General features: G+C 45.8%; 2 protein-coding genes across 3 annotated transcripts in view; one reads left to right on the top strand and one right to left on the bottom strand.

Annotated features, from left to right (window-relative positions):
* fbxl13 (F-box and leucine-rich repeat protein 13) overlaps positions 1-14,070 on the bottom strand; it is a 444,736-nt gene that overhangs the window by 168,283 nt on the left and 262,383 nt on the right. For both annotated transcript variants that reach the window (XM_072471330.1, XM_072471332.1), the window contains exons 12-13: positions 7,443-7,543; positions 6,063-6,192 (exon numbers count right to left, since the gene is read on the bottom strand). In XM_072471330.1, coding sequence (XP_072327431.1) covers positions 6,063-6,192; positions 7,443-7,543 — 231 coding nt within the window. The remainder of the gene's footprint in view (positions 1-6,062; positions 6,193-7,442; positions 7,544-14,070) is intronic.
* Positions 5,715-14,070, top strand: part of lrrc17 (leucine rich repeat containing 17) — a 95,482-nt gene continuing 87,126 nt past the window's right edge. The window contains exon 1 of the mRNA XM_072471333.1: positions 5,715-6,122. The gene's annotated coding sequence lies outside the window, so the exon portion shown is untranslated. The remainder of the gene's footprint in view (positions 6,123-14,070) is intronic.

Genomic DNA, 14,070 nt, shown 5'->3' with positions numbered 1-14,070 from the left:
ATGATCTGGACAGATTGGGCGAGTGGGCAAATCAATGGCAGATGCAGTATAATTTGGATAAGTGTGAGGTTATTTACTTTGGAAGCAAAAACAGGAAGGCAGATTACTACCTGAATGGTTGTAAGTTGGGAGAGGGGAGTGTTCATCGGGACCTGGGTGTCCTTGTGCACCAGTCGCTGAAGGTAAGCATGCAGGTGCAGCAGGTGGTAAAGAAAGCTAATGGTATGTTGGCCTTCATTGCGAGAGGTTTCGAGTATAGAAGCAGGGATGTGTCGCTGCAATTATACAGGGCCTTGGTGAGGCCACACCTGGAGTATTGTGTGCAGTTTTGGTCTCCTTCTCTGAGGAAGGATGCTCTTGCTCTCGAGGGAGTGCAGCGAAGGTTTACCAGACTGATTCTCGGGATGGCGGGACTGTCATATGAGGAGATTGACTAGGTTGGGATCATTCTCGCTGGAGTTCAGAAGAATGAGGGGGGATCTCATAGAGACTTATAAAATTTTAACGGGACTAGACAGGCTAGATGCAGGGAAGATGTTACCAATGATGAGTGTGTCCAGAACCAGGGGTCACAGTCTGAGGATTCAGGGTAAACCATTTTGGATAGATATAAGGAGAAATTTCTTCACACAAAGAGTGGTGAGCCTGTGGAATTCATTACCACAGGAAGTAGTTCATGCTAAAACTTTGAATATATTCAAGAGCCGGCTAGATATCGCACTTGGAGAGAATTGGATCAAAGGCTATGGGGAGAATGCAGGATTAGGCTATTGAGTTGGATGATCAGCCATGATTGTGATGAATCACGGAGTAGGCTCGAAGGACCAAAAGCTCCTCCTGCTCCTATCTTCTATATATCAATGTATGTATCTATGATTGTGTGTGGACTATAGAACAGTTAATGCAGTTACAAAACAGACTCCTATCATATCCCATGGCTGGTGGACTGCATTGAGAAGGTGGGACAATCAACTTTTATCTCCAAACTGGATTTGCTCAAAGGTTACTGGCAGGTATCTTTATCCGAAAGGGCAAAGGAGATTTCAGCTTTTGTGACTCCAAATGGTTTCTACCAATTCAAAGTTATGACATTTAGCAGGAAAAAAGCCTTAGCCATATTTCAACAGTTAACTAACAAAGTAATTTCAGAATTACCCAATTGTGCAGTGTACATAGACAATCTGGTGATTTTTAGGGCCAGGGTTTAGAGAACACCAAAGTATATCATGGAGTTCATCTGACCCACAACTTTTAATAGATTTAATAGATTTTGGTTATGGGGAGCACAAGGGCCCACTTTCCAGGTGTGATGCAACAGAGACCTTAAGTATTTTTAAACAAAACAATGCTTATTCTATGAATCCAGTTAACATTTTATAAACACACAGTAAACAGTGTATCAACCACCAACACAAATAATCCCCACAGATACAATACTCTATAGGTAACCCTTAATAACTTTCCTAACACCATCCATAAGTCCAATACCCTTTTTAACAAAGACAGCAGGTTTGAATTCTCTACAGAAAGCAGTTATCGCTTTTAAATTATCAAGTGATCTGAAGACATTCTTTAGCATGCAGAGAGAGAGAGAGAGATCAGAATACACCTGTATTTTGCAGCTCCCAACTGAAAACAAAACCAAAAACTCAGCTACAAAACAGCTTCCAGCTCAAAACAAAAGTAAAAGCAAGAAACGCAGCTCAGCTCCACCCATACAATGACATCACTGCAGCCATTTGATAAACACACTTTTCTAAAAAGGAGACTCACATGACAAGTCAGACATGGAAAGAACATATGAAGCATCTGATGGAGTTATTCGATCGATATCAGGAGGTGGGTTTTGTGGTAAACCTAGCCAAAAGTGAGCTTAGAAAAGCCCAAGTCACGTTCCTTGGCCATACAATTGGATATGGACAAAGCGTCCTTTCTTCCCACACCCGTTGCAGGTCTCGCTCCGCGCCGGGCAGCGCTGCCTGAGTGTTTGTTTTGTCCGCAAAAATAACACTTGGGCCCCCCAGAGTTGACTGGCTGCTGCGCGGCACTGGCTTGTGGTGAGCTGGAGTCGGCAGCTGGTGGGGCCCACGATGCCCACGAGGGTGCCGCGCGGTCGGGGGCGTAGGACTGAACGTTACGGGGGGCCACTTCAATGAATTAGCGAGCTGCCTAGTCCCCGCAAGATCGAGCGTACCCCCTTCCAATAGCCGCTGTCGGATGTATGCAGACTTCATGCCCGTGACGTAAGCATCTCTAATTAAGAATTCAGTGTGCTGGACTGCCGAAATTGCCTGGCAGTCACAGTTCCTACCTAGGATCTGCAGGGCACGCAAGAAATCGTCCAGAGTTTCTCGGGGGAGTTGCTGTCTCGTGGCCAGGAGGTGCCTGGCGTACACTTGATTCACCGGTCGAACGTAATGTCCCTTCAGGAGCATCATCGCTTCGGAGTAGGTGGGTGCATCCCGGATGAGGGGAAAAATGTCAGGGCTCACCCGTGAATAGAGGACTTGGAGCTTCTGCGAGTACGAGGGTTCTTCAGCGGCTGCTCTGAGGTAGCCTTCGAAGCAGGCTAGCCAGTGGTCGAAGGTGGATGTGCTATTGGTTGCTTGAGGGCTCAGCTGCAGGCGATCAGGCTTGATGAGGAGATCCATCGTTTAAGAATCTTGCTCAATAAATTGATTATCATCATAGAATTTACAGTGCAGAAGGAGGCCATTCGGCCCATCGAGTCTGCACCGGCTCTTGGAAAGAGCACCCTACCCAGGGTCAACACCTCCACCCTACCCCCATAACCCAGTAACCCAACCCAACACTAAGGGCAATTTTGGACACGAAGGGCAATTTATCATGGCCAATCCACCTATCCTGCACATCTTTGGACTGTGGCAGGAAACCGGAGCACCCGGAGGAAACCCACGCACACACGGGGAGGATGTGCAGACTCCGCACAGACAGTGACCCAAGCCGGAATCGAACCTGGGACTCTGGAGCTGTGAAGCAATTGTGCTATCCACAATGCTACCGTGCTGCCCATAATGCACCATCAATTACTGCGAGACGGAACAATCGAGACTTTATTGAACAAGATGTGCCTCCTGTAGCTGGAACCAGAATGGCTGCAGCGCAGGAGCGCACACACTTTTATACGCCGCCTGCTTGGCGGAGCCAGCAGGCAGGGAGTTACCACTGTATCTCTAATGTACGGGCAGTGCCGTAATACATATAATATACCACTAGTGGTGTTCAACACAGTTACAAAGTCAAATGTAATAAATCTTTGCACATCATAAGCTAATAATTCGTAATATATCCACTTTGTTGTCTCTTGTCAACCATTTTGAACCTGTTGGTTCAGTCGACTTTTGCGACACACCTTAAGGTGATGAGTGTGTAATATATCCAAAGTTTCTGATATAGGTTAAGCAATTTCCTGAAAGCTATGCAAAACCAGTAATTCAGATTATGAAAGGGAGAGAATAGGAAATGACAGGGGGCGAGTAAACCTATAGCCGCACTGCAGTTTCCATATAATGAAGTTCTCTCTTTCTACCTAACAATATATTAACACACCATGTAATTCACAAATCCAGCAAGAAAATAACATTGTCATATCATGTCTGCAATCATCCCAGGTAGTATTTGTAAAACACATCTTTATTCTAGTTCACAAAATTCTAATCAGTGGATGAGCTCTTGGCACATGTTTTAGGGGTCAAGAAGCTTATTTCCTGTCTGTTCTTGCTGTGATAAGTGAATTCTAATTGGGCAGTTTGAATTCCTGAGAGCATTCCATCACACTGCTAATCAGAAACTACTGACTCCATTGTGTAGTTTTTGTGAGAACTGTAATGGACAAAACCTGGAAACTGGCTTCCTCCGTTTCTTGTGGTAGAAAAGCGGAGTGCACATTGCAAAAACATCATTCAGTCCTACCCGTTATCATAAAATATGAATACATACTATTAGCATGTTACAAATAGATGAAGATTGGGTTTTGGGAGAATTATGTCTTTCTTCCAAGCACCACTTCAGATTCATTTTTTCCTTCCTAGGCAACACTATTTACAGAGATTCATAAACTGAGAACAAAATAAACATTATTTAATAGCCTTAAGATTTTAAATCAAACATTATTCCATAAAAAGAAACATACAATTTCAGAACTTTAAGTAAGCTAAGTAACAGTCACAGTCAGTCAAAGCTGTGGGGCAGAATCTGGGGCGAGATTCACCGACCCCCCGCCGGGTCGGAGAATCGCCGGGGGCTGGTGTGAATCCCGCCCCCGCCGGTTGCCGAATTCTCTGGCACCGGATATTCGGCGGGGGGCGGGAATCGTGCCGCGCCGGTTGGCGCCCCCCCCCGCGATTCTCCGGCCCGAATGGGCCGAAGTCCCGCCGCTAAAATGCGTGTCCCGTCGGCGTAGATTAAACCACCTACCTTACCGGCGGGACAAGGCGGCGCGGGCGGGCTCCGGGGTCTTGGGGGGGCCGCGGGGCGATCTGACCCCGGGGGGTGTCCCCACGCTGGCCTGGCCCGCGATCGGGGCCCACCGATCCGCGGGCGGGCCTGTGCCATGGGGGCACTCTTTCCCTTCCGCCTTTGCCACGGTCTCCACCGTGGCGGAGGCGGAAGAGACTCCCTCCACTGCGCATGCGTGGGAATGCCGTCAGCGGCCGCTAACGCTCCCGTGCATGCGCCGCCCGAGATGTCATTTCCGCGCCAGCTGGCGGGGCACCAAAGGCCTTTTCCGCCAGCTGGCGGGGCGGAAATTGGTCCGGCGCGGGCCTAGCCCCTTAAGGTTGGGGCTCGGCCCCCCAAGATGCGGAGCATTCCGCATCTGTGGGGCGGCGCGATGCCCGACTGATTTGCGCCGTTTTGGGCGCCAGTTGGCGGACATCGCGCCGATACCGGAGAATTTCGCCCCATGTATGTAGAGTCACGACAAGGGAGAATACAACTATTCTTCACAATCCAAAATAATTTAAGCCAGACATTAATTCCTACGGGGTCAACAGCTCAGTATAAATTTTGGTTTAGTACCGCACGGTGGCACAATGGTTAGCACTGCTGCCTTACAGCGCCAGGGACCCGGGTTCAATTCTGGCCTCAGGTGACCTTGTGGAGTTTACGCTTTCTCTCCATGTCTATGTGGGTTTCCTCCGGGTGCACTGGTTTCCTCCCACAGTCTAAAAATGTGCAGGTTAGGTGGATTGGCCATGCTAAATTGCTCCATAGTGTCCAAAAAGGTTCGGTGAGGTATGGGGATGGAGTGGGGGTATGAGCCTAGGTAGGGTGCTCTTTCCAAGGGTTGGTGCACACTCAATGGGCCGAATGACTTCCTTCTGCACTGTAGTGTTTCTATAATGGTAACCTTTCTCGTGATCCATTCAGCATATAAAGCATCAAGAGCAGGTTACTTAATTTTAAAATTGCAGTGGGTACCTACTTAATGGAGTCTGGAGGGGGTAGAATATGTGTCTAACTAAAGTAAACATTAACAAGTATGTCTTTGAGGATTTAGGGTGCGATTGGCCCTGGGTCATACTAATTTGTACATCTGCAATTGCCAGTACACCTCCTAGGCATACTAGCTACTGCTATTCTTCCGGGCTAGGGATGCAGAAATATCTGTCTAGGGAATCCTACCCCTGACATCGGAAACCTTGTGTGGGGTGGACCAAATCTCGTCCTCAAAATCCACTCCTCAGAGAAAAATTGGAATCTTCCATGTTCGGTTTCATGGTAGGAATGTGCTGAAGTGGCAGAGATTTTCGTCTCCTAAAGCAGCAAACAACCACCACTAACAGAGGCAGAATAAGAGAGGGTACATAGCTTTAACAACAGACTGGATTTTTGTCTGGGGGAATTAGATGTTTCTGGCCTGAAAACAACCTGGAATTCTGCCAAAAGCCTGAGGAAACATTTTTTTAGGCAGCTGGGATTCTGTAACTCCACACCAGCTCCATTCCCCTCCCCCTTCCTGCATTACTCAGTCGGCTGTACCGCTCTAGGATTATAAACCGCACAGCTTCTACGAACAGCAAAACGTTCTGTGGACTAACCTGAGTACAACCTGAAATGTCTAGGTAGACGAGCTTGTGGCAGCCCTTTCCTGTGGCAAGGTAATTCAAACCTTTATTTGTGAACATCTTCGAGTAGGCTAAGCTCAGATACTGTAGATTCAATCCAAACCTTGAAAGAAAATAGGGGCATTTCAGTTACATCACAATTAAGGCATAGAATAGGAAAGCTATTATGGGCATCTACCATGCAAAGTTTTATTGCTGTAATTTTAAAGCTGTAGCTTTTGGCAGCATTAATTCAGAATCAGAGCACTTTTAAATGATGTGACATGTATGAAGAATGAAACATGCGTTTAAATCTCCATGCTAAGTCTTTTGACTTTTGAGTTTTTCCAGCATTTTCTGTTTATAGTCCTTTGACATTATTAGTTTAAACTTAACAGCTATTCAGCAGATTTACAAATCAACTTGCTTAGTTTTAGATGGGAAGTACAGAGGCAAAAATAAAAATGTAAATCTTACATTCGATTGCACTTTTAAAGCTGCAAAATTATTTTAGAGACACATTTTTTGTCTTGTAATAAATGTACAATTGTAGTCTTACATTTGTTTTTAATTAACCCAAGCAGAGAGCTTGTGCATCCGGAACAGAACTAGTCTGGTAACTATTGAGCTTAATGACATTCAAAGTTATTTATAGAATTTTTCTTTCTCACTCTCTGCCAGGAAAGCCTTCAATATAGAATAATGAAAATAATGAAAGTTCCACGGCATGTATTAATAAAGAGTTTAAAACTTACATTTGTTTTCAGTTAACCTAAAAGGAGAGCTTGTACAACTAGAACTATTGAACTTATTGGCATCCAGTGTTTTGCTCAGCATTAATGTAACAATTTTGTAAGACAAATCTATCAATCTGGTAAATTTTTAATTATTTTCACTGTGCATATTCACTACTCAATCTGGCATCAGTATTGCAAGTATGAGCTGTTAAAGTACTACATTTAAAATTAGAGGTAGACGTTTGGATAGTCTCATTTGTATTTTGGCATCCTCTTAAAGGGCAGATTATAATTAATTTATGTTGTCTCCTTATGTAAAGATGCTTAGATATTTTTATTTCTGTATTACCTTTGATGTGGAGTGAGTGTTAATCTTTTTGTCAGTTTTAAGAAAGAATTTCTTCAGATCTTTTCAGTCATCATTCAGGTCTACCCATTGACAGATAAATGAAGTATTTCATTGATACAATTTCTACTAAATAAATGTGACAGTTAAATTAGATGAAATTAAGAAAATAAGGAAATGTAAGAGGCAAAGTATGAAATAAAAAGGTTGTAGTATGTATCTGAGATAAGCTAGCTATGGTTGTAAATGTCTGGTAAGGGTAGGTATGAGAGGATATTAATAGTGGCTTACTTTGATAATGACCTGAGTGTACCATCACTAATAGTAGTGTAAGCCAGGTTCAGGTACAGAAGTGAAGTACACATTTCCACCACCGTAGACACAAGTTCATCCTAAACAATGGATGGAAACAATGAAACAGGTGAAAACTTTTGTGAGTAAACGTAAACATGCACACGTATTATATGTCACCTGTAACCTCTGAATAAATACAGTAAAATTTGCTGAGGATATTTCTAGAATAAGAGCAGTTCTGGTTTCCTGCTTTGCAAATTTGAAAATCTAAAATGAAATGAAATGAAAATCGCTTATTGTCACAAGTAGGCTTCAAATGAAGTTACTGTGAAAAGTTCCTAGTCATCACATTCCAGCGCCTGTCCGGGGAGGCTGGTACGGGAATTGAACCAGCGCTGCTGGCCTGCCTTGTTCTGCTTTAAGAGCCAGCTATTTAGCCCTGTGCTAAACCAGCCCATCTGTCTGAAGGGGCTTTAATCTGTCTGAAGTCAATTGATGAGAATTTGTACTATTTTCTTAGCAGGACAGTTTGTTCCAAAAATAAGTGCTCTGATAATGATAGGAAAAAACAAATGCTATGGCTGGTGCATTATTTATCAGCATTTTAAATAGTTTCTAGGAATTTTCTAAGGAATTGGGAAACCCTACAAGCATACTCAAATGACTGTGACATGATTCATTCTCAGAGAAACTCTATTTAAATAATTCAGAAAATAAATTCAATTGGTCCGGACACCAACCCTAGTCCTAGATTTGTACATTTGCAACATGCTAAAAATTAGGGAATGCACAGTGGGAAAAGGAAATTGTGATTCTGATTGCCTTCGAAAAAATTGGAAGAAATTAAAAAGAGTTTTGTGAACTCTGGGACAATGGAAATTTATTTCCTTCCATCATGAGCAAAGTCACAAATGACATCTTATGTGGCTGTGACGAAGGAAGCAATCCCCTCTTCTTCCTTTTTTATCTGAAAATATTTTTATTGGAATTTTTGCACTTAATATCAAAACTTTGCAGAACAATATAAAGACAATATTAACCAAACCAACACACGTATCACAAGTTACCTCCGAGTCTGTAACATTAGACAGTAGTCCCAGTAATATGATTTCCTTACATTATTTACATTAGTGTATCTTTTTTAAAAGTATTATTATTCAAAATGTTCAACTTATTACATTTTACAACCACAATAAACCCAACCAACACATTAAACCCCCCCACCCCTCCCTCAGCAGTCAACAGCAATCAACTCTCCAAAACGCAGATTGAACAAGCCCCAACCCCCGTGGAACCCATCACTCTCCCCCTCAGAGCAAATCCCACCCTCTCCAGGGCCAAGATCCCCAGTAGGTCCCGCCGCCATTCCGAGGCTCTGGGTGGAGAAGCCCCCCCCCACTCAAATTTGTGATTTCCCCTGATCAGCATCTCCCGCTCCCTGTTCCCAACCTAAAATCCTGCCGAAACTGCCTCCAAATCTTCAGCGTGGCCACCACCACCAGACTCACCGAAAACGTTCCTGGGGCCAAAGGGGACAGCACCGTTGCCAACGCCTGCCTCCATTCTTACCCACAAAGCTCATGCCTCCCTATTCTATTCTTGAACCTTCTCTGCATTCGTTGCCCAATAATAGTACATCAGATTCGGGAGCCCTAACCCCACCGCCCCGACTGCCGTCATCTGTGCAGCACCACATTCCTTATCCTGGCTACCTTCCCCGCCCATACAAACAAAGTGATCGGCCTGTCTATTCCCTTGAAAAATGCCTAGGCAAAAAGACCAGCAGGCACTGAAACAAACAAATCGCAGTAGAATGTTCATCTTCGCTGCCTGTACCCAGCCCTCCAACGAGAGCAGAAGATTATCCCACCTCGACAAATCAGTCTTCACGTTCCCCACCAAACTAGAAAAAATCAACTTCCGAAGACCTGCCCAGTTTCAGGCCACCTGCACCCCGAGATACCTGAAGTGAGAGGCTGCCAGACAGAATGGCAACCCCAGCCCCCGCCCCTGGAGAAGAAAGCACAAAATACTCACTTTTCTCCAAATTTAGCTTATACCCTGAAAGCGCCAAAATGTTTGAAGCAAATCCATTATGTCCCCCACTAAGCAGCCCGACTCCGTAATGTATAACAACAAATCATCCACATACAAGGACCTGCTACGTTCCACCACCACCCCCTCCGCCCCCTCCCCCCCCCCCCCCCCCTCACTATTCCCTTCCACAACTCTGAGCTCCTCTGTGTAATAGCTAAGGGCTCTAACGCCAACGCAAACAGAAGGGGGTACTGGGGCACCACTGCTTCGATCCCCGGTGCAATGCAAAATACCCTGACCTCATATAATGTGTGCTTACGCTCGCCATCGGCTCCTTATACAGCAACTTCATCCATGCTACAAACTTCAGCCCTATCCAAACTTCTCCAAAACTGCAATCAGATAACTCTACTCCACCCGATCAGACACCTTTTCCGCATTTAATGCCACCAACACCTCCAACTCCCTTCCTTCTGCAGGAGAATGCATCACATTCAGCAGCTGCCTCACATTTGATGACAACTGTCTGCCATTAACGAACCCCATCTGATCCTCCCGAATCACCCTTGGAAGGCATACCTCCAATCTTAACACCAGCACCTTTAAAATATCTTGGCATTCACATTCAGCAGAGATATGGGCACTCTCCACTGGGTCCTTATCCTTCTTAAGAAGCAACGAGGTGGAGGTTTGTCCCATCGTTTTCGGCAAGACCCTTCTGACCATCACATCCTCGAACATTTCCACCAACAGCGCCAGTTTGTCCTTAAATTTCTTGTAAAATTCAACCGGGAGCCCCTCCGGCCCCACCGCCTTCCCTGCCTGCATCTTCCTGATTGCCGCCTTCACTTCCTCTACCCCCACCAGCTTCTCCAGCTCCGGCTTCTGCACTTCACTGAACCTCAGGCACTCTAACCCCCCAAAAACTCCCTTATCTCCAGCTCATCCTCTGCTGGCTCCGACTTATACATGCTTCTATACATTCCTCAAACACCTTGTTAATCTGCTCCGGGTCCACCACCAACTCCCCGGTCCTATCCCGAACCCAAACTATCAGCTTGTCTATGGAGCTGACCTGCCAACATATGACCTGCCTTCTCCCTGTACTCACAGACAGCCCCCCTTGCCCTTCTCAGCTGACGCACTGCTTTCCTCGTGGACAGCAGGTCGAATCTTGCCTGCAGCTCATTCCTATTTGCCAGGAACCCTGGATCTGGGTCCCTGAACACTTCCCATCCACCTCCAAAATCTCTTCAATCAACTATTGGTGTTCATCCCTTTCCTCCTTATCCACCTTAGCCTTAAACAGGATCACCTCCCCCCGCATCACTGCCTTCAGGGCCTCCCAAACCACCGATGATAGGAACTCCATCGTACGATTGAACCCCACATATTCCTCAATTACCTTCCCCATCTTATCACAGGAACTCCAGTCCGCCAACAACCCCACATCTATCCTCCACCCTTGCTTCTGAGCCATCCCCTTCTCCAGTATTACATCCATCCAATGTGGAGCATGATCCAAGATCACAATTGCCGAATGCTCTGCCCTCTAGCTCCAGCCAACAGCGCCTTCTCCACCACAAAAAAGTCAATCCTTGAGAACACCTTGTGCACCGGGGAAAAAAACGATTACTCCTGATCCCTTGAGTGTAAAAATCTTCACGGGTCAACTTCCCCCTCATAAAACTGGTCAATGCCTCCGCTCTCCCCTAACGGGGTCAGCGAGCGCGGCTGGGACCTGTCCATCCTTGGCTCCAGCACTGTGTTCCATTCCCTCCCCCCAAATCAACTGCAAATATATCCAAATCAGGGATTTCATCACGAACACTGCATCATCCCAATTGGGGGTATATACACTTACCAACGCCACTAATCTCCCCTCTAACACACCCGTTGCGATCAAGTACCTGCCCCCCTTATTCGCCAGCACCTTCTCCATCTAGAACCTCACCTGCTTGCCCCACAAAATCGCCAACCCCAAATGAAACAACTGGCTCACCAAATCCTTCCTTAGCTTCATCTGGTCCTTCACCTTCAGATGAGTCTCTTGCAGAATCACCACATTGGCTTTTAAACACTTTCAAGTGCGCAAAAACCCCCATCTCCTCTTCCTAGAATCTCCGCTCCACTTCCTCTTGCAAACAACTCACTCAGTATCGATCCACTCTCTCCACCATTCACACCTCCCTGGTTCATCAAAACCTGCTCAACCAGGCTCCAAAGACCGTGGCCCCTCCACCCACCATACTCCCGTTCACTAGCCAACCTTTGTTTGCTAGCGCGGTGACCCCTGCCAGAGTCCCCTCCGCCTCTTCACCACACCCTCAGCAACCCGCCCTTTCATGCCCAGAAACCCTCCAAATCCCTTACCCCACACTCCCACTAAAAAACAACTCCAACCCTCCAGCCATACCGCCAGAGTAGGGAGACCACATCCCCGAAACAGAGAAAAGACACATCCATAAGAAGAAACAAAAACACATTTTTAAAAAACACTGAAGAAAATCAAAGAAAATAGCTCAAAGAAAAGCATTCCCTGTCCACACCAACTGGTCCAGATCCCAACTCGTCTCAATCCCAGTGCTTCAGCTTGCTCTCGCACCTCGACCAACGTCTTCGTTAATGTAACCTTTACCGGGGCAAGCACCTCCTCCAACCACTCTTTAAGCAAAGCCGTTCTCTCCATCCGAAGCACCTCTAAATGTTTGGTGAACAGCCTTTCAAACTTCCCCCGACACTACCTCGGTCAGAGTCTCAACCATAATGGGAGCGGCCCCACCTAACGAACCAGCACCCACCATCTTTTCTCCTGTTGGTCTCACGGTAACACTCACTGGCAGACCTTTGCTCGCTCCCTTCCTTCCCTGACCTTTCCTCTAGAACTTTGTCATTCCACCAACTCCTTAAGACTTCCCACAGCAACTCATCCAAAAAGTACCCCTGAGACCAGGCATAAAGACCCAAAAAATAAAGACCCTAGCAGGAGCCACCCAACGTGCAACTTCAACCTACATGTCGCCACCGGAAGTCCAGTTTAGTATGTTATACATTTTTTTTTAAAGTATTCTTTTTGGGAATTTTAACGTTTAGTGATAAGAATTATGCACAACTTTACATTCGTATTTATATTTTCTGCCAAAAGTTATATACTTACATTGTTTATAATTACATTTGTTTTACTGTGGGGGGGGGAAAGAGTCCTGTTCCTCCCCCTTGAGTTCTCGAGGGAGGTTAGGATGGTCTGCCTGCCGGTTTGGCACATGTGGGAGGGAACCGTGTCCGCCTCCTGCGAATGGCCTTCCTCCCTGTTTCTCTTCTGCTATACACAAGCTCCCTTTCATACCAGTGGTTCTCCCTGCACCCTCCCCTTCCTTCCAACCACTTTCGTATCCATCCCCCCCTCCCATCCAATCTGCTTCCCCCTAGTTAGTCGATTGTTATGAATAGGTCTGCAAAGTGGTTTGGGAACTTCTTCCATGTGTTGTGGAATCTCTCCTCGGACCCCCTTATCACTTGGACTCCCATATCGAGAATTTTCTAGTTTCAGGAACTTGGCCAGGTCTGAGAGCCACTCCGAAGCCCTGTGGGGTGCTGCCGACTTCCAATTTACAGAAGTTTCTGCCTGCCGATCAGTGAGGCGAAGGCCAGGACTTCTGCCCCCTTACCTATTCAGAGCTCTGGGTGCTCTGACACCCCAAAGACCACCACAGTTAAGACACTGCTTCATCTCCATAGAGCTTCCCCATCTTATCACATAAACTCCGGTTTACTAACCTCTTGTGAGCCCTCAGCTCCTTTAACTAGTTTAGAGTCCACGTCATTAACCTGCACACTACCTTTTCCTTTAACTTGGATTCTCTAATTCTCAATGCAACTGAACCCTCCCCCCCACAATTTAGTTTATTTCCTATTGTCAGGAGAATCTATAAAGAGGGAGTCACTGTTTAAAAATAAGGGGCCGCTCATTTAAGATGGAGATGCAATTTTATTTCTCTCGGAGGGTCTCGAGTCCCTAAAACTCTTCCTCAAAAAGCAGTAGAAGCAGAATCTTTCAATATTTTTTAAGGCAGATACCTGGGGATAAAAGATTATTGGGTGTAGGTAGGGATGAAATTGCAATCAGATTAGCCATGATCTTATTGAACAGCGGAGCAGGCACAAAGGGCTGGGTGGCCTTCTCTTGCTCGTAATTTGGCTGTTCATATGCTGTTGTAGGTCAATCATCTCAGTTCTAGGGTATAACTGCAGGAGCTCAACAGACCTGTGTACTAGACCCAACCACCTTCAGCTATTTCATCAATGACCTTCCTTCTATCACTGGGTCAGAAGTGGGGATGTTCACTGATGATTGTACAATTCTCGACTCCTCAGATACTGAAGCAGTCCATGTCCAAATGCAACATGACCTGGACAATATCCAGGCTTGGGCTGACAAGTGGCAAGTAACATTCATGCCATACAAATGCCAGACAATGACCAGCTCCAACAAGAGAGGATCTAACCATTGCCCCTGGTTAGGAAAATAAAGTTAGTTTTAAGGGATTTATATTTCTATTGGTAAACATTAGAAAGAAGGTATAGTTTT

Source organism: Scyliorhinus torazame, chromosome 13 (genome assembly GCF_047496885.1).
Source record: "Scyliorhinus torazame isolate Kashiwa2021f chromosome 13, sScyTor2.1, whole genome shotgun sequence".
NCBI lineage: Eukaryota > Metazoa > Chordata > Chondrichthyes > Carcharhiniformes > Scyliorhinidae > Scyliorhinus > Scyliorhinus torazame.
The sequence above is the reverse complement of the archived record's forward strand: the minus strand, read 5'-3'. Positions and strand labels throughout refer to the sequence as shown.